At 42.1% G+C, this 24,197-nt stretch overlaps 1 protein-coding gene across 1 annotated transcript; it reads left to right on the top strand.

Annotated features, from left to right (window-relative positions):
- The first annotated feature begins 1,266 nt into the window (after positions 1-1,266).
- Positions 1,267-23,491, top strand: map3k9 (mitogen-activated protein kinase kinase kinase 9). The gene is made up of 11 exons (XM_034857562.1): positions 1,267-1,786; positions 4,103-4,516; positions 8,780-8,960; positions 11,449-11,597; positions 11,916-12,091; positions 13,304-13,544; positions 15,236-15,358; positions 16,079-16,220; positions 18,301-18,413; positions 20,918-21,715; positions 22,799-23,491. The coding sequence occupies exons 1-11, from the start codon at positions 1,396-1,398 to the stop codon at positions 23,251-23,253; spliced, it is 3,183 nt and encodes a 1,060-aa protein (XP_034713453.1). The 5' UTR covers positions 1,267-1,395; the 3' UTR covers positions 23,254-23,491.
- Positions 23,492-24,197: the final 706 nt, after the last annotated feature.

Genomic DNA, 24,197 nt, shown 5'->3' with positions numbered 1-24,197 from the left:
TGCCTATTTCACCATTTTAATATAGTAAATGAAGATGTTACCTTGCCATAAGCATATTTGTGTTAACTTTTCATCTACTTTTAGTTCTTCTACTGGCAGAAATAGGCTTCCAAACGTCATCCTGTCTGTCACACTCTTCCCAAATATATATATTTTGTTACTCTAACACCTCTGTGTAACGCCCTAGATGATATCATGTATCTATAATTATAAATACAAACACCAGATGTGTCGGGGTGTGGACTGAAGTGTCAGTGGAGTCTTGGTTGGATTTTTCACTCGTGCTCTTGGGCTCATCGATGGTTTTGCAGACTGAACATGTGAAACACTGTTATTGCATCCTCCACTGTGTGTACAGTACGTCTGACTGAACTGGGGGGGAGCTGTCCACAAAGCTACAGTCTATTCCTGATGTCTTACCACATATCTATCTAAGCTTTATTTCCTTGTGTTGTTCCATGAACAGGTTGGAATTTAATCGAGTAAAAAAGAAAGAATCCTTTTTTAAGAATCTGTTTCTAAAGCATGGAGGGACTTTTGTTTGACTTTCAGCACACACACACACACACACTCATATACAAACACACCACTCACACTATCCTCTCATCACATCACACACATGAAATAGGTTGGATTGGACATGGAGTGTTAATTTGACTGTTTGTTATGTTGACTGTTTTTTACTCCTTGTTATGGATTCTGTTTTTATTTCAGGGAATTATGCATGGAATTTAACATTAGTTGAGTATTTTGTTATGTTTTGGGTTATTTTTGTTTTTTTTGAAGGGGGTCAATAACTTAATAAAGGAGACGAATTTGAAGAAAAAGCAAGCGCTTCCTTGTGTGTGTTCCCTGGAGTTGGCATGGAGCAGGTTCACGCTGTGAGGAGAAGGGTGACCGTGCATTTGACGCTGAGAGGAGGGTGGGAGATAAGCTGTTGTTGACGTCTCTGTGCACCAATAGGAAACCGGCTACGGTTCGCACGTTGGCACAATTGGCTTAAAATAAAAACGACTGCGTCCGATGAGTGACGGCGTTGAGTGGGTGCAGGATTGAGCGTTGAAAAGCATCAGCCTGGAGCTGTCTGGAGCTGGGGGATTGATAGCAGACAGCAGGGACTGAAAGACGATGCTGCAGAATCCCAATCACAATGGCGCTCCTAGGTTCCAGCAGTGTATGTGTGCGGGATTAGCCGCTATTTAGCTGTGTGTGTGTGTGTGTGTGTGTGTGTGTGTGTGTGTGTGTGTGTGTGTGTGTGTGTGTGTGTGTGTGTGTGTGTGTGTGTGTGTTGTGTGCGGGGTGCAGACGCAGGGCGCTCCGAGCCGCCAGACGCAGCCTTTCGTCAGGTGGATGCGCCTGCAGTGATCCAGGTCGCCCCTATGGATCACTGCGTCCATGGATGTCTTCAAACCCGCTTTGGATGATAGTTTGAGTCCCAATGCGTGCGTCCCCTCGTCTGAAGAAGCCGAGGCAGATGTGTTTCGCTGGCCGAGACCGGAGAATGGGACCAGCGCCGCGCCGGATGCGGTGCGCGCAGCCTCGGGCTTCTGGACGGCCGTGTTCGACTATGAAGCGACTGCGGACGACGAGCTCAGTCTGCGAAAGGGGGACTTGGTGGAGGTCCTGTCCAAAGATTCCCTGGTGTCGGGTGATGAGGGCTGGTGGACCGGTATGATAGCAGACCGGGTTGGCATCTTCCCATCTAATTATGTGAGCAACGGGAATGGCATTCCGGAGGAAATCCGGGACACCTCGGAGCAGCAGTACTCAGTGCCTCCTCTGCACCGTGAGTATCCCATTGTGCTTCTCTCTGGCCTAATGGAATCAGGGTGCTATCACTAAAACAGAGCACATCACAATGGCTGTTGTCTTTTGTTAGAAGGCCAGAGAAACCCCATGTTGAGAGTGCTGTGTCACGGTAGGCGCAGTGCCCCCCTGTTGGCCTAGAAACAGGCTGGCCCAGACATCCTCACACTCAGCTTCAGGACCATTATTTAGCACACTGACTGGCTAACAGACAGACAGCCAGCTGATGCACCCTGCCTCAAATTACAACGCATCATCAGGAGAAAAGCAAGTCATATACTGTATGTGCAATATTATAGATATTAAGTAAAGCTTTTTTACCATCTCTAATGTAATTGGCTTGTCTTGATATGCATTCACTGTCACAGTGACTGGTGGTGTGTGCACCAATACATCCTCAGCAGAATATTTATCTGCACATGCAAGTCCTTTACTGTGCAGTGTTATCATTATAGGCTACAGTAAAGCTTTGTTGTGCTCTCCAAGTAAGTGTCTTGTCATGATATGCTCACGATCTTTAAAAAAAACTAGAATTTGCTCATATCTTACAGTAGCAGTAACAAACTGGGGCTAATTGAGTTAGTTTGACATGGATAAAAATAAGGCACCTTGTTCTTAACATTGCTGTGAGAACCTGAAACCTCTAGTAATATGTCAAATCTGTAGAGATCTCCAACATCACACACCTAAACAAGGCCCTTAGTGTACAGTTTCGGCAAAAATAGTTTGAAGAAAAAAATGTACAAACACACATTGACTGGTAGGCCTAATGCTTGCACCAAGGTTGTCCTGCAAGAAAGAAAGAAATGTCAAATTGTGGTTGTGGAGGAAATGCTTCTGCAGCTGAACGTGCCGCCAAGGCCTCAGATGGAGACAGTAAGCAGAATTAAAAGCACCTAATAGTGCGCTGTGGGGCCCAAAGGGAAAACACTGGCGTGCACGCGGTGGAAGAGGATGCTCTGCGATGTATAACAATATTAGCTTTTAAGTTTTTTAGGTTTTAAAGGCCACACAATTCCCATCAGTGTGGTTTGTTGGGCTGGACCACTCCTCCCCAGCTGGGCTTGTTGGCGTTCATCTCTTCATCCTCGGCAGCGGCTGGCCTACTTTCACATACCGTCCCACCTGAAATATTCATCAGGGTCAGTCTGCTTGCTACGGATCCACAACTTGATGCAAAAAGCTCTTGTTCACTACATCACACACACCTTTTATTTAAACTCTTAAAGGACCATCTTCTTTCTACCCATCCTTCCTCGTTTCTTTCTTCTAGGGCCGTCCCCTCTCAGTCGATTAATTGGTCGCTTTGGTCTTAGTCTACTAAGATTTCTTTAGTCAATTGTTTTTTTTATGCTGAATGACCTTTTCCCAAGAAAAGTATAAACACATCTTTGGTAAACTCAAGAGTTAAAGTGGTGCTTTTGCATGGTTCTCTGTGGAGAAACTCAGTTTTACACATCCGTCGATTTAAATCAACTTATCGGTTAGTTGACTAAATCCTATGAGTGTGAGTGCACTAGGACAGCCTTCCTTCCTTCTCCTAACATCCCAGCCAGATTTAAGGACAGATGATCAGCCTTGTGTAATAGCAGGAGGGGTAGTTCCACCGCATCCTGTATTTGGGGCAGCAGGCTGGCTTAGTGAAAGCATCCTTCTACTCAGTGACCTGGTTTTGAGACACTTTGAGGCGTTAGCAAAAGTGTCCCTTGCTTAAGATGAATACCGGGAATCTTTCACAGCTCCAGACAGGCTGACCCGGGCTGTTCCGATGTCCTAGGAAGGGTAACAATATGGAATTTACATTAAGATCAATATTGTGTCAGGCGTGTAATTGTTTTGGGGGGGGGATATGGGTTAGGGTTTAACAATATATGTTTTTTATATATTCACCACGATATCCACTTACAATATAGACATCCCAAAACACACTGAGACATTTTTTGTGTTGGTTTAAGAATAATATTAGTAGAACACTGAACTTTATAATGTAACTGTCTATCTTTTTCTTATGGCGTCTTTTTATATCGATGTTCAGTTTGTTCAACAAAATAATGTTGAAGAAAGATTTGTTTTTTTAATTCAACACGCAGCTTGTTTTTTTTTTGCAGAGTACTGAAAGCTGCAGAAAGGCAAAACTGAGTACACTTTAATGTCTGTTTATTTATTGCACGCAAAATATCATTATTCCAATCTTCAGCAACGTTATGGCATATTTTCCTCATATCGTGCAGCCCTAACACCGTTTTCTTCTTTCCCTAATGTCATCTTCGGCCTCTCTTCCCGTGTGTCTCCTCAGTCCTGGAGATTGATTTCTTCGAGCTGACCCTGGAGGAAATCATCGGGGTGGGCGGTTTTGGAAAAGTCTACCGTGCAGTGTGGCGGGGCTCCGAGGTGGCAGTGAAGGCAGCACGACGGGACCCTGACGAGGATGCGGCGCAGACTCTGGAGAGCGTGCGTCAGGAGGCCAAACTCTTCGCCATGCTCAACCATCCCAACATCATGGGTCTGCTGGGCGTGTGTCTGCAGGAGCCCAACCTGTGTCTGGTCATGGAGTACGCCCGGGGCGGCCCCCTCAACCGGGCCCTCGCAGGGAAACGCATCCCTCCGTGCACGCTGGTGGACTGGGCGGTGCAGATCGCCCGGGGCATCCTCTACCTCCACAGCCAGGCCATCGTCCCCATTATTCACCGGGACCTCAAGTCCAGCAACAGTAAGGGTCCTTTCTATTGCCATCACATGCTTGTTTCTGCAGACGTAGTTTTGTTTGTGATGTTATCCCACAATAATGAATGATGCAAGGCAAGGCAAGGGCAGATTATTTGTATAGCACCATTCACACACAAGGCAACTCAAAGTGCTTTACTGAAGCATATTAACACATTAAAAGTACATTCAGGAGACTAAACACAATTACACAGAATATTATTTATCTCCAATGCAGATGATCATTTTAATAAGAATTGCATGTAGGGCAGCAGCTGTTTTGATAAATGTATTTTCTGGATTACATCTAAAAAAAATAAAAAAAAGACTAGAGAATAGTGAAACAATTCCCACTACAATTTCCTAAAGCCCAAGGTGACGTCTCCACAGTGCTTCTTTTTTCTGACCTATAGTCCAAAGCTCAAAGATATTGAGTTTACAATTATAGAAAAACTGAGAAAGGGGAGAAATTCTCACATTTGAGAAGCTGGAACTAGAGTTTTGACATTTTTTCTTGGCTTAATTGTGACAAATCAATTAAATTATGAAATATTTAGTGTTTTTACGCTGGGTTTTTAGTCAGACATAAGAAGGCAACTTTGAAACACCAATGTGGTTTCCAGCAACTTCTGTACCATTTAATGTTTTTGTCAAATGAACTACAAACTGATGAATATTAATACTGATTATTTACAGCCTCCGCCTTTAGTCTGTTTTTGTGCAGTTTTACATTGAAGCTTTATCAATTTGACGGGCAATCAAAAAAGTGCAATTTCATTAAGCTGGTGGAAATACACATAAATATATCCTGTATCGGACTGTAAAATACATTAATTATGGATATTTAGCAGTAATGTCTTTTCTTAAGAGGAAATGTTTTTTAGGCAACGCATGCATGAGGGAAGGTTGTTTTCAAACCACCACTGATACCTTTTTATTTTGTCCGTGGGACTTAATGCACCTTTCAGATATATTTAATCAACACCATGTTTATTCCATCCTTTCTAACACAGTGCCCTGAGAAGCACTGTTTTAAAAAAAGAGAGCAGAAAGCAAAAGTGTTATGCATGGACAGTGTGTTTGTGGAGCAGTTGTAATCTTGCATTTCACCCAAGTGGATCCCCTAAATCCCAAGCCTATTACTGAGGATTTGCCCAGTGCTCGGCCCCAGCCTCTTCCCCATTGGAGGCTCCGGCAACACACACAAGCAGCTTCTTTCCTGCCATTGGCCCTTTCTCTGGTGATCAGCTCAGGCGCTTCACTTCCCATCGGCTGCTTTAAAGTGTTAAGTCAGTCTAGCCAGTTGCCATCCTGGGCTCTCTGTGGAAAACCCATGCCCTCTTCACAGGGCAGCATGCCAGTCTGCTCTTTCTCTTTTACATTGAATCCACACTAGTGTCTAATTAAGAGTTGTTCCTTGCTTTCTATCCTCTGAGCCCAAATTTAGATTCTATGTGCTTTATATAGAATTTAATGAGTAGGATATATTTCACATCTATTTGATATGCATCTGTTTAAGAATACTCCACATGGGGCGATCTCACCCAGTAAGAGCGTACGCCCCATGTAGGCTGAGTCCTTTGCAGCGGCCCCGGTTTGACTCCGGCCTGTGGCACCAAGGAGCAAGATTCCAGATCGGCCCGTTTGAGCTTTCATTTTCTCAAAGGCAGAGCAGGATACCCAGGGCTCAGTTTACACCTATCACCATTACTAGCCACCGGGGGACCATAGGCAGACTGGGGGAACTCATATTAATGTTAAAACATCTTATAAAGTGAACATTTCATGCCATGGGACCTTTTAAAAAATGAATACTTCACATGACCTTAATTTCTTGTCAAGCAGGTCCTTGAGAAACTAATTAGTGGTTACACTCAGGCTGTGGCACACTCACCCCACCCTGTGACACATCACTGTGGAAGGGTTGGTGGGTTAGGGTTAGCCTGTTAGGGTTTTTTCTTGCATCTCTGCAAAGGCTCATAGCCAGAGACTGGCCCGCTTCCCAGTTTCATTTTTAGCCATTTTAGCGTTGTGGTTCCAGGGATGACACACTCTGGTCCAGACTATTGGGTGGATTGTTGTTATCTATTGTACAGATATGCATGATGCCCAGAGGATTAATCCTTAGGACTTTGGTGATCCCCGTGAATTTAACATTTGGCATTTTCAGTGAAATGTCTCTAAACACTTTGGACGAATTGCAATTCATTTGGTACAAACATTCATGTCACCCACATGATCATTTTACATTACTGTGGTGATCCCTTCATTTATTATTTTGCACCAGCATCGGGTCAAAATTTGAACCCGTCCAATACTTTGGGTTTATGGGGTAGGAATGAAAACTGATCGGTAGATCGAGAGCTTTGCCTTCTGGCTCAGCTCTCTTTTTGTCACCACGGTTTGATAAATTGAATGTAATACCGAACCCGCTGCTCCAATTCTACGACCAATCTCCCGCTCCTTTGTCCCCTCACTCGCGAACAACACCATCAGCATGTTAGTATATTTATATTGGAAGTATGTTACCACCCTGTTAGCATTGCTGTGGCTAGAAATAGCAGCTGCAAGTGTGGCTGTAGACACATGTTACTACTTACCACATAAATACTATATAGACTAAACCTACTGTCAAAGCCTGTCTTACACCACATAAGGTGCTCTCTGTACACCTCTTCCTGACTTCATGTGATCAAAATATGACACCAGTCCATGGGGTGACATGCTTACTGAATGTCACATTTTTTCGACACAGTGTAAATCTTTAGGCGGGAACCAAAAAACTTTTGCTGAATGTGGGAAACTGTGACTCTTGCTCCATACTCCTTTGTAATTAATTCATCCGTCAACCAGCCTTCTTCATCTGTGTTTCTGGGGTCGGCTCGCGGGGGCCCCTCACAAAACTTCCCACATTAACTATTAACCAGCCTTGACTGGGGGGGATCCTGAATCATTCTCAGACCAGGGTGGAGATATAATCTCTTCACTGGGGCTGCCTTTAACAAATATTGCTGCTCCACCCCAAACCCCTCCCCCCTGCTATTTTGATCCATGTGCGATGAACTGTGCAGCTCTAATCTCCACCTAGTCCTGGGTCTGCCCAGAGGCCTCTGTTTCTCCAGCCAATCTCCCGCTCCATTGTTCCCTAACGCATGAAATAAATAACAATGTAATTCATGTTTCCAAAACAAAATTTGTATGATAGCACCAGTTTTTATCAGTACGGCCCTCAGTAATTTGTCACTTGTCATAGCAGTCCATCACTTCCACATGGTTTTGTTTTGTTTTGTTTGAACCTTCAACCTTTCAACTATCTCTGCCGCCCCCCCTGCACGTACCATGCCATGTGGTAGACGCTCTCATCAAAGGCACTGTGCATTACAGCGAGGGCACACTTCTGGAGCGTGATTGGCCTCAGAGGGAATCGTTTGTTTCATGTTCTACCTCGACACAGGAGCAGGATTTACTTTAGCCATATGTTTGGGTTTGAGTCTCTCCGGAAAGTGCCACTGTAGCATTAGAGCCACATGAGCAGCAGATGAAGGGGTGCTTAATGTGCACCGCAGCCTGCAGACACACCCTCTCTACTGGGCACAGCCACAGCAGATGGCCTGGCATTGTGGAGCTCGAGGGGGGTAAGAGAGAGAGAGAGAGAGAGAGAGAGAGAGAGAGAGAGAGAGAGAGAGAGAGAATGTGGTTAGGAGGGGCACTACTTTCTGCATGTTGCAATGAAATGTTGTCTTTTAGAGCCTATCAGAGCGAATGGGTGTGTTGTAACGGCTGCTTCTGTAGTTTAACTGTAGTATTAGGGTTTGTAGTGTTGTAAAAATGTGCAGTAAGATCTTTACTGTATTAGTGCATAGCATATATCAAAGTCTGTGTTTTTCATCTGCGCTTTCCTCTGTTTAATTGGCTCACTGTTTCTCCCTTTATCTGTTTGTTCTCTCCTTCTCTCTACTCTGCCTTTATCTTTCCAATCCTTTCATCGTGTCCTCCCACCAACCGGCCCCTGATTTGTTCATCCACCATGTTTTACGTTTCCACATGCATTGTGTTTTGTTGTTGGATCTAATCCTCCTCCTGCGGCTGCCCCTCCCAACCTTACAATCCTTTTGATGATTACCTGAAACCTTTTTTTTTACTTTACCGTCAACCCCACCTGCCAATCTGCACGTGTTCCCCCCTCCCCCACATCCTCCAACCATCTTCCCCTGTCCTACAATCGAAATCCCCTCATCACCTACCGCTCCACCATTGGCAACCACTCCAGTCCTGATCCTTGAGAGGGTTGAGATGGAAGACCTCAGCAACAAGACTCTGAAGATCACGGACTTTGGACTGGCTCGAGAGTGGCACCGCACCACCAAGATGAGCGCCGCCGGCACCTACGCCTGGATGGCTCCCGAAGTCATCCGTTCGTCTACATTCTCCAAGGGTAGCGACGTGTGGAGGTGGGCAGAGGAAGGGAAGGGTTATGCAGCAAACAGACTGCACCAGCTGGTAAAACTGGTCTGGAAATGCCGGGGGGGGGGGGCAGTTTATCCACCAAGCACCAGGAGAAGGTTCAGCTCTAGTAGAACTTGCCATAGTAACAAAGAACAGACTGGCACATGGGAAAAAGAACAGAATGTTGTGTGTTAGGAGATGGGTACCAAACTAGATGAGGATAGAGGCATAACACTAAAAATATAACACTGGCTGGATGCAGTCAAAAGGTCACCACAGGGGATCTTGTCTCTGCTCTGTAAAAGATTTACACACATTCTGATGCAATGCTGTGTGAAATAGCACTGGATATTTATTATAATTTTGAACCTTTTTCTATTCAAGACATATTTGTCACAGGCTCATACAAAATGGACATCGAAATAATAAAGTAAATAATAAAAACTAGAAAGGCACTCAGAACGTGCACCCTTGCCAAGTCTCAATAAGAAAATACAAGAGAAACTTGTGGATCCAGCCCGTGTTTTAAATTTGAACGGGTTCTTCCTTAGCCCATGCTCCACCCTTCCACTAAGTTTATTGAAAACCGGGCTAGTAGTAATTCCGTAATAATGCTGACAAGGCAACAATCCGAACAGAAAACATCCCCTCCTCAGCGGAGGTAAGAGTGCAAATAAGAATTAGAAAAAAGCAATGTAAAGAATGAAATTGATTCATTTATAGACGACAAAAAATGTCATGCCTACAAATGTTGAGGTGTAAATTGGCTCTGTGCAATCTTTCAGTAGATCAAACATGTTAGTGATTAGTGAACTGCTTACAGTAGTTGATCGACAAAAGATTAATCAGTTATCATGTTGCCAAGTCATATTTTAACCCTTGTGTTGTCCTTGGGTCAAATTTGACTCTCTCTTTTTAGGTTTTTATATCAGAAAGATAGGTTTCTTTCAACCAAATGGCCCCAAAAATAACATGCAACACTAAAATAAATATTGATGATCACTACTTTCATGGTCTACCCGGGTCAAAATCGGTGATAATACATAACCATATGTTCCTTTGATCTTAATAATTAATAATGCTAAAATATTGACTAATTTTATCCAAAGATTTGGCATCATGAAGTGCAATGACCATACTTTCCAAACAGGAGTGTTAAACGAGTAGGCTAATGGCAATAGTTGGAAGAGAGCTAATGATTCATGGACTGAATGCAGAGTAATCAGCAGATTAATCAAGGCTGTAAATAATCATTAGCCTCAGCAAGGCAAACATGACCTAGCATGTGGGAATATCAAATTTAAGTTTGTCATTTATGTGTGGTATATTTTCACGGTGCAGCGATGCTATGATGTTGCTTTAACGCCATGTGTCATAATTCTCACTTGTTTCCCATCTCTCTCTGACAGTGTGTGGTGTTGTCATTACACATGGCGTACCGTTAGCATGTGTTAATGTGCAGCTCAGCTACTCCTGACTGAATGTGGGGTTTCCCTCTTCAACAGGATTAGGGTGTGAGCCAAGAGAAGGCAGCATGCATTCTAACAGTAGTGACAGGAAGGCAGATGTCTTCAGGAGCGCTGACCAGGGAGGGGACTTACTCTCCCTAAGCAATGGTTGTACGCTAGTGCAGAATAAAAATGGGTCAAATAATAATCCTGAATCATATCAATGGCTTCGTTTGGGCCGTTTGATTGTATAGTTTGATCCCTGGCTGATCAGTTGATCACATTTACTAGAATTGGGTTCATGGATTTATAACATAAGCAGTATCAGACTAGGTAACTATAAATAGTTTGTAACTCTCTTATCCTAACCCCCTTTTTCCTGGTTTATTTGATTTGTTGCTGGTCATTCCCTAGCGGTGGGAACCACAAGACACCTCCCGATACAATATCATCATTTTTTCTAACTTCTAATTTTTCCCAGTTTCAAATGATGTCCCCCAAAGGGAACTTTGTCAACATCTGTTTTATCTAAATAAATACATTTCTCATTTTGTTCATATTAATTCAATTGTATTGCTGCAATTGTCGAGCAGACAAACTGACCAACACATATATAATAATAGATCCATACTCGGTGCCTGTGTATTGAAACAGTATTACCACTGAAAATATTGCGCTACTATGCTGTATTGATTTCCCCCCCCCCACCCCTATCATTTACTCACAGTGCATCAGTGTGTTTTTAACATTAGTCACATGGGTCGGCTGCTCTGCTCTGTCAAAACTTTCTCTCACCTTGGTATTCACACAGAAGTGCAAAATAATGCCATTTTAATCCGTTTTGATTTTTATTCAAGCAGCAAGCTTTGCTGTAGACTGTTATCCATAAACGTTACGCTTGACATCAATATACACGTTTATCTTCAGACCCACATTTTGATTGTGCAATAGGTGTTTTTACACTTAACACCAAGCCATCCAAACATTTCTGAGGGTGGACGGTATATCTAACTTGTTTTTCTTTTCCCTTTTTTCAACGCTAAAGTTATGGCGTGCTGTTGTGGGAGCTGCTGACAGGAGAAGTTCCATTTCGGGGTATTGATTGTCTTGCGGTGGCTTACGGGGTGGCAATGAACAAGCTGGCTTTGCCAGTTCCCTTGACCTGTCCGGAGCCCTTTGCACGTCTCATGGAAGGTACGTTTGTGCTCAAAACGAAGCATTAACCTCAAGATTAGATGTTAATTGTCTTAACTGTATGCATGCATTTTGTAATGGAGAGATAAGTGTCACGTCATGTGCTAGAAAGATACCATTGAACATTTGTTATCGAATAATTAGTATAGAAAAGTTAGTGCATCCACTGCACCAGGAAAAGCCTCTGAAATATAACTGAGTACTATTAAAAAAAACTGAAAGGTTGATCACTTTCTGGAACCATGTGGCCATGAAGGGCCACAATCCTTTTTTGCTGAGGCAAAATAAGCCCTTGTTTTTCCCCCTCTTGTGCCACAGAATGCTGGAGCCCGGACCCCCACTCCCGGCCGCCGTTCACTATTATTCTGGACCAGCTGACGGCCATCGAGGAGTCAGGCTTTTTTGAGATGCCAGCAGAGTCCTTCCACTCTCTGCAGGATGACTGGAAAGTGGAGATCCAGGAAATGTTTGATCAGCTGAGGACCAAGGAGAAGGTAAAGACGAGAGGTGTTAAGGTTGAGTTTAGGCTCGTGCATACTGGAATCTGTTTATAGCAGGAAGGTTAAGGTTGGGAGTTCAAAGCAGCTGTTTTCAGGGGTGAAATGTAACTAAGTACATTTACTCAAGTACTGTATTTAAGTACAGATGTTGAGGTACTTTACATGAGTCTTTTTTTTTCATGCTACTTTCTACATTCATTCTACTTTTTACTCCATTACATGAAAACTTTCTGTTGTAGACCCCCACATTCTGAAATCCCCTTATACAATACAATTGCCAGTTTTAAATCAAATCTGTGGAAATTGCAGCAAGATGCAAGAGACAATTTCTCACTTTGAGCACACAAATGCGTGGCCCGTTTATTCCACAGGAAAAACCATAACAACAGAAAAAGGAGCGAAGCGTAATGCCAACCCCATAACGTCCCACGTCATCACGCATTCCCAACATTTAAAGGGGCCGTGCTGCCTGAACAGTTATCATTACCTGTTGTGACTGAGGGCCATAAACTACATGTCTAATCAAAAGGTGTGTGGAACCACACTTAGTAACATGGGGAATTATGTATGTCCCATTCACTACACAGACGTATGTTTACTCTCCTGCTTTTAATTCCCCTTGAAAATAATTTTAGGTTTCAGAGCTGAACCAAACTCAGCTTTTTCTTATCTTTTTGTATTTGCGAATTCTGTTTCATTATTTGACTTAATTTTTGCCTAACTATATTTATGTAATCTTGCACACTTGTCTATGTATCTTTAAGGCATACTGATTTTGTCTTCCATGCTCTGCCTGTGAAGCACTTTGGGTCAACTAGTGTTCGTTTAAATGTGCTATACAAATAAAATGAATTGACTTGACTTTAGTTACTGTACAAATTAGGACAAAATAAATGGAGTTTATAAATGAAGTGAAAATGATTGGCTGATTAAACACTTAGTTGATTGACAGAACTGTTTGGATCGTTTTCAGTTTCTAAAATGGGAATATTTTTCAGCATTTTACTTTTAATACTTTAAGTACATTTTCATGATTATATGTACATACTTTAACTTAAGTAACATTTAACAATGCAATACTTTTACTGTAACAAAGTATTTTTACAGTGTGATATTTGTAATTTTACTTAAGTATCTGAAAAGGTCCTCCAGATTTGGCGGTTTTACAGGTTTTTCCTTCACCTCTTCTTCTTTTTGTTGGATCAGGAGCTGCGATCGTGGGAGGAGGAGCTGACACAAGCCGCGCTGCAGCAGAAATGCCAAGAGGAGGCGCTGAGGAGGCGCGAGCAGGAGCTAGCTGAGCGGGAGATCCACATCCTGGAGCGGGAGCTCAACATCATCATTCACCAGCTCTACCAGGAGAAGCCTCACGTGGAGAGCAGGCAGGGCAAGTTCCGCCGCAACCGCCTTAAACTCAAGGACGGGAACAGGATCAGCTTGCCTTCAGGTACCACAGACAAACGGCACAGTGTGTGGCAACAGTCTGTTTCCAATTGAGTCAAGTTAGAGTTGGGATATTGTAAGTCAACAGTATGTTTTTAATGGGATAAAAGACAATATGTCCTCTGTGAATTTGGACATAATAATCACACTTCACTTTAAATGTTGTCTTTTAGGACTTTAACATGGTCCATAAGGTATTTAGCAGTTGTATATACTTAAACAAGAGGCCACCTGTGTGGACATCATCTTTAGAATACTTATATTTTTTTCTAAGATTAGATTAGATAATACATTATTAATCCCACAATAGGGAAATTCCTTTATTACAGCAGTAGTTGTCCCAGGCAAACAACAGAAAAAGTGCAAAAAGTACTGAATGAATTTAAAGTGGCATTGTCTATCAAGTATTGTAAAGTGAGGTGGCCATAGTACAAAAAATATTGCTATGTAAGTAAGTGACTTGAAATAAAATAAAATAATAAGTAATTAAATATATAGCATAAGTAAGTAACTATAATATAAATGATATTGAAGTGTAACCATAATATCAATAATATTGAAAAAGTAAGCGCTCAGAAAACTTGGAAAACTATAACTACAGATTAAATAAAACTAGAGCTTTACATAGAGCCACCCGCTCTTAAACATATCCCACCCCCCTGATTTCAAGTGAACTTCTTTTATCAGTATCGTCACCCATACCTCAAATATTGTTACGTCGTCAATATCTAGGAAATGATCCACAAACAGTGTGGTATTGGAGCTCGGGAGTGTTGCCAAGCCTTTGAGGAAGGTTATGGTTGATCTCGGCCTCGTCTGTCTGGTCCAGTTCTCAGCAGTTCACTCAATGTGACGAACTCTTTGTCCAACCTCTGGTCTTATTATGTAACTAGCAATTGGAAAAATGCACTCTCTTCTAATTGACACTGCTCAAAACCTGATGGAGGAGCCATCACGTCTTGATGGTCATTTATTAATGACAAAGATCTTCATATCAACGTGCAGGAATCCATGTGTCCGTCAAGCGCCATCAACACACATTTCATTATCCACTTGAGTGTTGTGCTCCTCCGATTAACAGCACCCCTGGGCCTGCTACCTAGTGATGGTCAAATGAAGCTTCGCAAACCACTGTCCTTCATTTCTGAGCTCCCTAGATGGCGCTCTCGCTTCAAAGCAAAAGGTTAAAGGAATGGCATTTAAGTGTGTTTTAAACCTTTGTTTTGGGATCAATAAATGACCATCAAAACGTAACAATGACTACTGGAGTCCTTGATTTCATTCTTACCTAAATAGACACTCATAAGCATACTAGTGACACCAGTGGGTAATTTGTGTATCACACCCAAACAAAATGAAAATCAGATGGTTAGCTAACACTTGGCACACTTACAGAAATGTTAACTATACAGTATGTTGTCTTTAAAAAACAAACTCAACACTGTTTTTTCTACCTGATTGATGTTAGTCTTTGCCATACCATCATTACGTTCTGATATTGTTGCTGTGATGTTATATATTGATATATTAGCCTAATCACACAGGGCCCTTGAGAAACATTGTATACTACATGCAATTTACTTATTATTTTACAAAAACAAAGCTTTTAATGTCCAGTGTTTGTCAGATTTTCTTCAATCAGATTTTAAGATTTTTTTCAGAAGTTAATGTGTTTTCTTTGAAACCCTAATTTAGATTTTCAGCACAAAATCACAGTGCAGGCGTCTCCCTCCCATGATCGGCGGAGGAGTTTGCTCAACAGCAGTTCCAGTCCTCCGAGCAGTCCTCCGATGCTGCCTCGCCTGAGAGCCATCCAACGTAAGCACCATCACAATCGTATGTCAAAAATGGGATTTCAATTGAATTCATCATTAATACAACAGTCCACAGAATGTGTATTCTCCGATGTTTTCTCAGTTCAGTATATATTCATTACAAGCTATTTAAAGGTCCAACGTGTGGGAATTTCTCCCATCTAATGTTGAGATCAAATATCACAATCCACTGTCTCGCGCCACACAGTTCAAATAACTTATTACAGCTACTTCATGCTTCATAAAGCTGGTCTTTTGCTCTTTTCACTATCCTTTTTCTTTTTCTGGCCAAAGAAGAAGACTCCTTTTTCCTGAAATTTGGATTTTAAATGTGTGTGGTCCTACATGGTTCTTTCTCCAAACTGGCTGGGAAGCGACGATACCCATTAGCAGATTAGCAGCACCCTTGGGTTCATCGTGTGACGGCAAAATCGCAAAAAGCGGAGCAGTATATCCTGTATGTCCCTTACCAGCTAATGTATTTCAAGATGGAGCATGAATGTGGAGCATCTACCCTAGTTCATGCAAATAGAAATGGAAAATCTCAAGCCAATAGGAGCACTTGGAATTGATGTTGGTGGTAAATATTCATGAAAAAGGACAAGAACAGGCAACACCGATTTTGATAATGAACAACTAAAGACATTTCATACTGGACCTTTAATGTTTGCCCTTGATATCCATTCTCGTAAAGTCTTTTTTTTTTTTTTTTATTGCTTTGCAGTCACTCCACGGGAGGGCTATACAGCCTTGGGTCGCAGCACAGGTTTTCAGCAGGATGAAGAGGAGGGTGAGAGGAAGGGCTCCAGGAAAAAGGGCAGGTCCCGCGGATGTGGCCCATACAGAGAGCACAGCGCTGATGCCAGGTGAGTCTAGAAATAGGGATGATCGCCTGGTAGTTCCCTGCAAAGTGGAATGCACAGGGGTTTCAGCCATGTTAAGGAAGACAGTAGACAAGCAAGATTAGCCATCTGGTGTGGCCGGGTTGGTTCAGTGGGTAGAGCAGGCGCACATGTACAAAGAGGTTTATGCCTCAACACAGAGGGTCCAGAGTCCGACCTAGGACGATTTCATGCATGTCTTGCCCCCCTCTCTCCCCTTTATCACCTAGCTGTCCTGTCCATTAAAGGCGGAAAAGGCCAAAAAGGAACCTTTAAAAGATTACCCATAAGTCATTGCACCTCGCTGGACTGTACATCTTGTAAAATAACCAAATCACATTCATTCACAAGTTACATACAGTAAATTGCAATAGGACAAGTGGTAACACTTTACACAAAGGTATCTACATAAGAGTGACATGACACATGAATCATAACCATAACTTGTCATGACAAAACCAAATGACACTAAAAGAAGCGTTTGGTCTTAAACTTTATGACTTGTTTATAATGTTTATGACAGGTTCATGGCAGTGTCATGTCACTCTTATGTATGTCACTTAAAGCCTGATCGACAAAGGATTTTTAAGGCAGATACCGATACGAATATTTGGTTATTTAAAAATCTGTTATGCCAAAAAAAATCCAGAAAAGTGTTACAAAACATAACCAGATTTCCCTAACCTTAGTTATTTGTAGTTATTTAGGATTTCTCGCTAAAATAATATGATAATAATTTGTTTTATTGTCAACAGAACAGAGGAACATCAAAATATCTTAAAGTTGAAATACATAAAATGTATAAAAATACAAACTGAAGATATGAACCTAAAGTGCTTCGAACAGAAACATAACAAACAAAAAGTCCTCTGGTGGTCAAACTATGCAACGCAACGCTCATAACATCCGTTTTCATTTTATTTTTTTTATCATTTATTTGTCGTCATAAATGATTCAGATAAATTACTATTTAAATTTTCTTCCTTTTTTTATAATCGCCCATGATAAATGCCGGCCATAATTCTCTGTGCCATATTCCGGTTTTATCATCACAAAAATGTGCAATTTTGGCTTAGCCCATATCTCGTCGGCCCACTGCTTTTTGTCTTTAGCAAACACAGATTCTTTAAACAAACCAATATTCAGCTTTTCCTTAATTAAGAAACAACTCACCAAAAACCATAGTTATGTAACAATTTGCATACATATCTTCAGACCAAGGACCAAGAATATACAGTACGTAATGATATAGCTGTAATACTTCACCCAAGAAACGCGTGTTTGTTCCTCTGAAGTGTTTTAATCCAAACCATGATCTCTTTCTAAACCTAACTAACAGCTTTAGTCTTTTACCCACTTTCTCCACATAATCTTAATATTTTCAGTTGATGTTTTGATATAATAGGTCAGTTCACATTAGTGTTGGGCTATATGGAGAAAATCAAATATCACTATATTTTTGACCAAATACCTCGATATCGATACTGCAACAACATTGTAGTGTTGACTATTGGTGCTCTCACAAAATATTTACACAATAAGATTTTTGATAAATAATCATCAGTAATGTGGATATAATGACTAAGTTGGTAGAACCAGGAAAAGATAACTCTTTTGCCATATTACGATATTACGTGTGTGTGCATGTGTTTATGTCTTTGTCTGATTGTTGGTCAGCTATGTTCCTAGTGTATATTAACTTACATTTTCTTATATGTAACTTTAACAGTTTTTACCCAATGTAAAATATGTTGTAATTGTTTTGTTGTTATGTAAATATGTAATTTTACCTTTTTAGGGTGACTTGTTACAATCTGTCTAGGGACTGCAGATGAAAATAGCCTTTTGGCTAACTCTGGCGTATTGACAGAAATGTCCATTAATATGCACTGTTCCTGTATTAAATAAAATAAACAATATCCAAAATCTAAGACGATATACTGTATAGTCTCATATCACGATATCGATACAATATCAATATATTGCCCAGCTGTAATTCACATAAAGATAGCATACTAGGTACTTTTACCAAACCAAATCCATCTTCATCCGTTCTACCTGGCAGTGTGAAACCTCCCCATGAAGGCAGCAGGCAGCGGTCGTGCAGCGCCCCGAACCTTCGCAGATCCCCCAGACACAGTCCAGCAGTGCCTGGCGTGCCCAGCCTGGTGGAGATGGGTAAGCACGACTTATCTTATCTTATCTTATTACGTCTATGTTTTCTGGCATACTCTACATGACAATACAGCTGGAGCAGTGCTTTTGCAGGTTTTTACCAAGGCAAGTGTTTTAGACCTTTTTTTAAGAACATTTAGACCTATATCGCAACATTAAAAAAAGAAAAACCCTGTCAGATGTCAGAGTCCAAAAACATCGTCTGAAACAATTCTCCAATCTGCTCATTCGCATATCATAGGACAGGTATCTAGTCAACGTGTGGAGGACCCAGAGCAGCACAGCTCATTCATTGTCATTGTAATACAGCAAATTGTATTTGGACTAGCAAAAGGAGCTACTCAGTCAGTAGAGGAGTTGGGTTGGGAACCCGAGAGTCGCTGGTTCAAGTCCCCATACGGACCAAGGTATGTTGGGGGACTGGTAGCTGGAGAGATGCCAGTTCATCTCCTAGGCACTAACAAGATGCTCTTGAGCAAGGCACTGAACTCAACGGCTTGGGGGCGCCTTTCCATGGGCAGCCCCCCCACTCTGACATCTCTCTATTTAGTGCATGTGTAGGTACTAAGCATGTGTATGTGATTCAGGCCTGTGTGTAATGTGTGTGGTAACAATAGAGTGAAAACATTGGAATTTCCCCTTGCAGGATTAATAAAGTATACATTATTATAAGTAGTAGTATTAATCTTACACCACACAATAAAGAAATTCTACACATTCTAAAGGACTGCAGGAGCATTTTAATGAGCATTAGAGGTAGCGTCATATCCAATCCAATCCAATCCACTTTATTTGTATAGCACATTTTACAAACACAAAGTTACCAAAGTGCTGCACAGAAAACTCAAACATACAAAACAATTAATGTAAAACATTGTAAAAACAAAATAAGAGCATCTGGTTTAAAAAGATAAAAAAATAGATAAAAATAATAAATACTAAAATACAATAAAACAGTAAGAGCCATCAGAGGACCACACAACTCACATGGAGTTAAAAGCCAAAGAATAAAAATGTGTCTTAAGACGAGACTATATGGGTAGCAGGAAATTAAGACCTGTTTAAAATGATTAAAGAGCACGCGTCTGGGTAGTTCACCTGGTAGAGCGGGGTCCATATGTAGAGGCTCAGTCCTCGACGCAGCCGCTCAGGGTTCGAGGTCAACCTGTGGCGATGTGCTGCATGCCTTCCCCCTCTCTGCCCCCTTACCCTGTCTACTGCTGTCCTGTCAATTGTCTAAAAAACCCAAAAGATTAAAGACCTAGAACACAATACTTTTTAATTCATGTCTTTTTGTAAGGCTTAATATTTTTGGGAATGTTAGTTTTAAGACCCAGCGGAAACCCTGTGTAGTCTAGAGGTTAGTGAAGTGGTGCACTGGCTGGGAAAACATGGAGTGAGTGAGATACTTCCAGTCCAACACGGCTCTTTGTGGTTGACCGGAGAAGCTCACAGATGTGACTGTGTGTCGCTGTGAGCATGTAAACAAGCTGTTCCTGAAAAAAGCCTCATGTACACTCGGCAAAACAAACTTGCAGGGATGGAATCCAAGTGGCGATGTGGCAGTAGGCCTCAAGTCGCTTCATGTTTTAGAAGATCTGTTATATGACATGCAGGGCTTGTCCACTGTGCAACAGGAACTACTGTGTCTGTGAATGAATACGTCTACACATTCTGGTTATCTATGTGTATGCTTCAGTTGACATGCTTATTAAAAAGACATCCAGTTTTATATTAGCATGTCAATGATTCATCATGTGGAAGTCCCATTCCCATCTCCCTTTTGCTCGATGGCTTCGGGGTATGAATACATTTATTCCACTTGAAAGGATCACGTATACTCATTGAAATTAACATAACATATTTCTCGAGATTTGGCAGACTCATATAGCAGACCTAATATGAAATGATATGCCACTGGTCACCATGAAGCTGTATTTTCTCTTTACATTGCCTCTCTTTTCCATTTTTTTTTTTAAATCACATACTCCTTTTGATTAGGGTCTTCTAGGAAAATGAGCACTAATGCTGTTGATGCTTTTTAATCAATGTTTTTAACACTTTTGTCACTTTTTTGGGACGTTTTCTGCACTACGTAACACTAACTTGTTACTTTTTGTTTTCCAGTTATTTTTGGAATGTATGGTCAATAAACCTCATTTATAGGAAATTATACCTAATGTTTGAGTTAGAAAAGCAGAAATTAGGAATTATTAAGACTAAGATTAAAGGAATGGATGTTGATGAATCACCTACTTCAATTAGTTTTTTCAAATGCTATAAAATTTAATGTGAGACCCCAAAATTAATGAAAGTAGAGATTTGTACTTGCCAAAGAGCGTTGTGTGGAATCAATCATGTTATTTTGGGTAGATAAAAAAGGACATTGATATAGGAGTCAACGGGTCAGTTTGACCCGAGGACAACATGAGGATTGAACTGAAAATTTGATGGTAAAATATTCAGAAAAAAATAAAATAAAAACATGTGAATGATCCTGATTTTAGAAAATGAAGACTGCTGCTTCACTACTGAGCCAGGAGCAGCTCCTGGCCAGTCCTACCTCTGCATCCCCTTCCATAAGGAGGGCCACCCGGCTGGTGCTGCTGCTGGTCCTGCTGCTGCTGACGGCGGAGGAGATGGAGATGAGTACTGCCCCAGCAGCCAGGTTCCAGGAACCTCGCCTTGCCGGAAGAGCCCCGGTGGGGGCCGGCGGTCTGAGCTGGTCCTGCTGGGCTGTGGAGCTCTGCTGGCAGCCGTCGGGATGGGTTGCAGCCTGCTAACTCTGGTCCCACCGGAGGAGAGCATCAAATCCCGATGGGAGGGTTTCTTCCACAGAACAGGGGGCCAGAGGCGGAGCACCAGCCCCCAGACTCGCAGACTGTTCCGGCGGGAAAGCCCGCTGAAACCCTTGGCGCCCTCGCTGCCCGAGCGAGGCCTACCCTCCACTTACACGCTGCTGTCCCTATCATCAGTGTCCGACTGCAACTCCACCCGCTCACTGCTGCGCCCTGACAGCGAGGAGTTGTTGGCCTGCTGCCCCGCCTCGCCGCTCCAGCAGCTTCCCTTCCCGCCTCCTCTCTCACAGCATCAGGCCGTCCAATCCCCCATGAACCCGCTGGTCAACACCCACCTCGAGAGCTTCAAGCGTAACCCCCGCCAGTCTCTCACACCAACACATGTCCCATCGGCCCCGAGTTCCTCCCGTAGCCTCCGTAGAACACCATCAGACGGAGCCATCAAGAAGAGCTGCCCTTCTACTAACCTGGGACCATTGATAGAAAGAACTGCATTAGAGAACACAGGTAAGGTCTTGTGGCTTCTTTTATTCCAACTAGATGTACTCTAATGCGATTTTGAGTTTGTACCACTGCAGGTTTTTGAACGTTGATACTGCTATAGATATTTTTTTGTTTAATGGTATTCATTTCACTCATAGAGCAGCCTCAATCTATATATAGTTCTATCAATCTAATATATAGTGATTATCGTTATAATAGTGTTCTTATTGGCTGACACCTGACATATACTACCGGTCAAAAGTTTGGGGTCACTTACAAATGTCCATACACTCCATTATAGACAGAATACCAGCTGATCTGGGTGGGGGGGCTGATCTTTAATGCAATATCTACATTGCCCATTGTCGACAACCATGCATCCAATGTTCCACAGGCACATTCTGTTTACTAATCTGATATCATTATTCATTATCTGAAAACTGCTGCCCCGGTTAAAAAAACAATATAACTGATCCCAGCTGGTATTCTGTCTATAATGGAGGTCAATGGAACTCACAGATAGCAACCACCCTAAATATTAGTCTCACCAGTGTTACCTAGTAAATTAAAGACTGGAAATACCAGTGGTGGAAGAAGTATTCCAATTTTTTACTTAAATAAAAGTACTAATACCACACTGTAAAAACTATTTTACAAGTAAAAGTCCTGTATTGAAAATGTTACTTAAGTAAAAGTATGTATCATCATTAAAATGTACTTAAAGTATTAAAAGTAAAAGTACTCCATGCAGAAAAATCCTCCCATTGTAGAAACTGGAAGCAATCCAAACAGTTTTGTCAATCATCTAAGTGTTTAATGGTCTAATCATCTCACCTGGAGTTGTAGGCCGTCATATTGTTGGGTACTTTAGTTTATAATAAAACATAATAATTTATAAATTACATGAGCTTTGTGTGCAAAATCCTTTGTAAAAAATGTGTAAGATAACTAGTAACTAAAGCTGTCAGATGAATGAAGTGGAGTAAAAAGTACAATATTCCTCTCTGAAATGTAGTGGAGTAGAAGTAGAAAGTGGCATGAAAAGAAAACTTAAGTACTTAAGTGCAGTATCTAGCTTTTCTTTTTCCCTTCTTTTTTTTCCAACAGGTAGCTTCAGAGGTTTAAAAGACGACTGTCCTGAGGTTCCCCGGCTCCCTGATCCGAATCTCGTGTTCCCTCCAACTCCCCGTCGTCGCTGTGCTCCTGAACGCCCCAAAACCCTTGACTTTGTGGCCCGGCCTCGGCCTTCACCCCGGGCGCGCTGCGATGTGTTTTGGGCAGACGGGAAGCCCAGGGGAAACGGACACAACCTGGGTAACGGCGAGTCCCCCGCCCACACCTCCAGCACAGAGACTCCTCCGACTGTCGAGTTTGGTAGAGACCCGGCGGTGCTGCCCACCCCCATGGAGGCCCCGACGCCCTACTCCCCCCGCAAGAAGGAAAACCTGTTGGATCGGCTGGACGAGGGGCAGTGCCGGGATGGAACCGTCCCTCTCTGCAGACCGGAGGTCAGCTTTCCCAAAGACTCCCCTTACCGCTACAGACCTGGATTCTGGTCCTAACTCAGCCTCAGACAGTCCTTCATCAGTCCATCACAAGGACTGTCCCTGCAGCCTATGGATTCTTACAGTCTGGGTCAACTGGTACTGACACAATGAATCTGTTCTAGCTTTAATCAGTACTTAATATGGTGGCTCACCTTTCCCCATCTACAATGTCCCTAAGACATTTACTGTGAATATTTCACCTTTTGGACATTGCCATTTGCGATAACCCTTGAATATTGCATCTAAAACCATTCAAACAACCCGTAGAGAGTGACCCAGGTGTGGCTGGTAACGCATTAGAGGGACAGAATAACCATGTCTCCTTGATTTCTCTCACTTCCAGAAACCCTGTCATTTCACATTCAAGATGTAAATGATTTCTTTGGGAATACACGGATAAATGGCTTTATAGCAGAATGGAATGGACAGTTCCAGAAGGCTTTACATGCTTCTTTGTATTTATTTCAAGATTGTGCATTTAATGAAGTGTACTTTCTGAAAGCATCATGAATGTAAAGCTTCAGGTTTGTTTTTTTCCATATGTCCCAAATCACGCTGTTTCTGCTTATTTGTAACTTGTCAATAAGCGCATCGCGTTATTTGAACCCGTCTGTATAGATCACTCTCCTGTGCCGGTGACTGCTGGATCCCTGTTTTGTACTGAGCACTTGTCCTCACCAATCACATGTACACAGTAATATCCCAGGGACAAGGGAATGCTGTTGTATATTATGAGCACTTCTTTGCATTTAGTAACCTGCGGTTTTAAACCCGGTGAACTGTAATATAAAGAAGAAAGTCACCGCTGCTTGGGTTTGAATTGGAACCGAAACACTGTCGGGAAGTCTCAACCAAATATTTAAGAACTCATTGATTCCCAATTAAGTTAATTTTTCATTTGTGACCCTGTCAGTGCAGCTCGTTTGGATCCCGACCCAGCAGTTGAGAACCACTTCTCC

Source organism: Etheostoma cragini, chromosome 20 (genome assembly GCF_013103735.1).
Source record: "Etheostoma cragini isolate CJK2018 chromosome 20, CSU_Ecrag_1.0, whole genome shotgun sequence".
NCBI lineage: Eukaryota > Metazoa > Chordata > Actinopteri > Perciformes > Percidae > Etheostoma > Etheostoma cragini.
The sequence above is the reverse complement of the archived record's forward strand: the minus strand, read 5'-3'. Positions and strand labels throughout refer to the sequence as shown.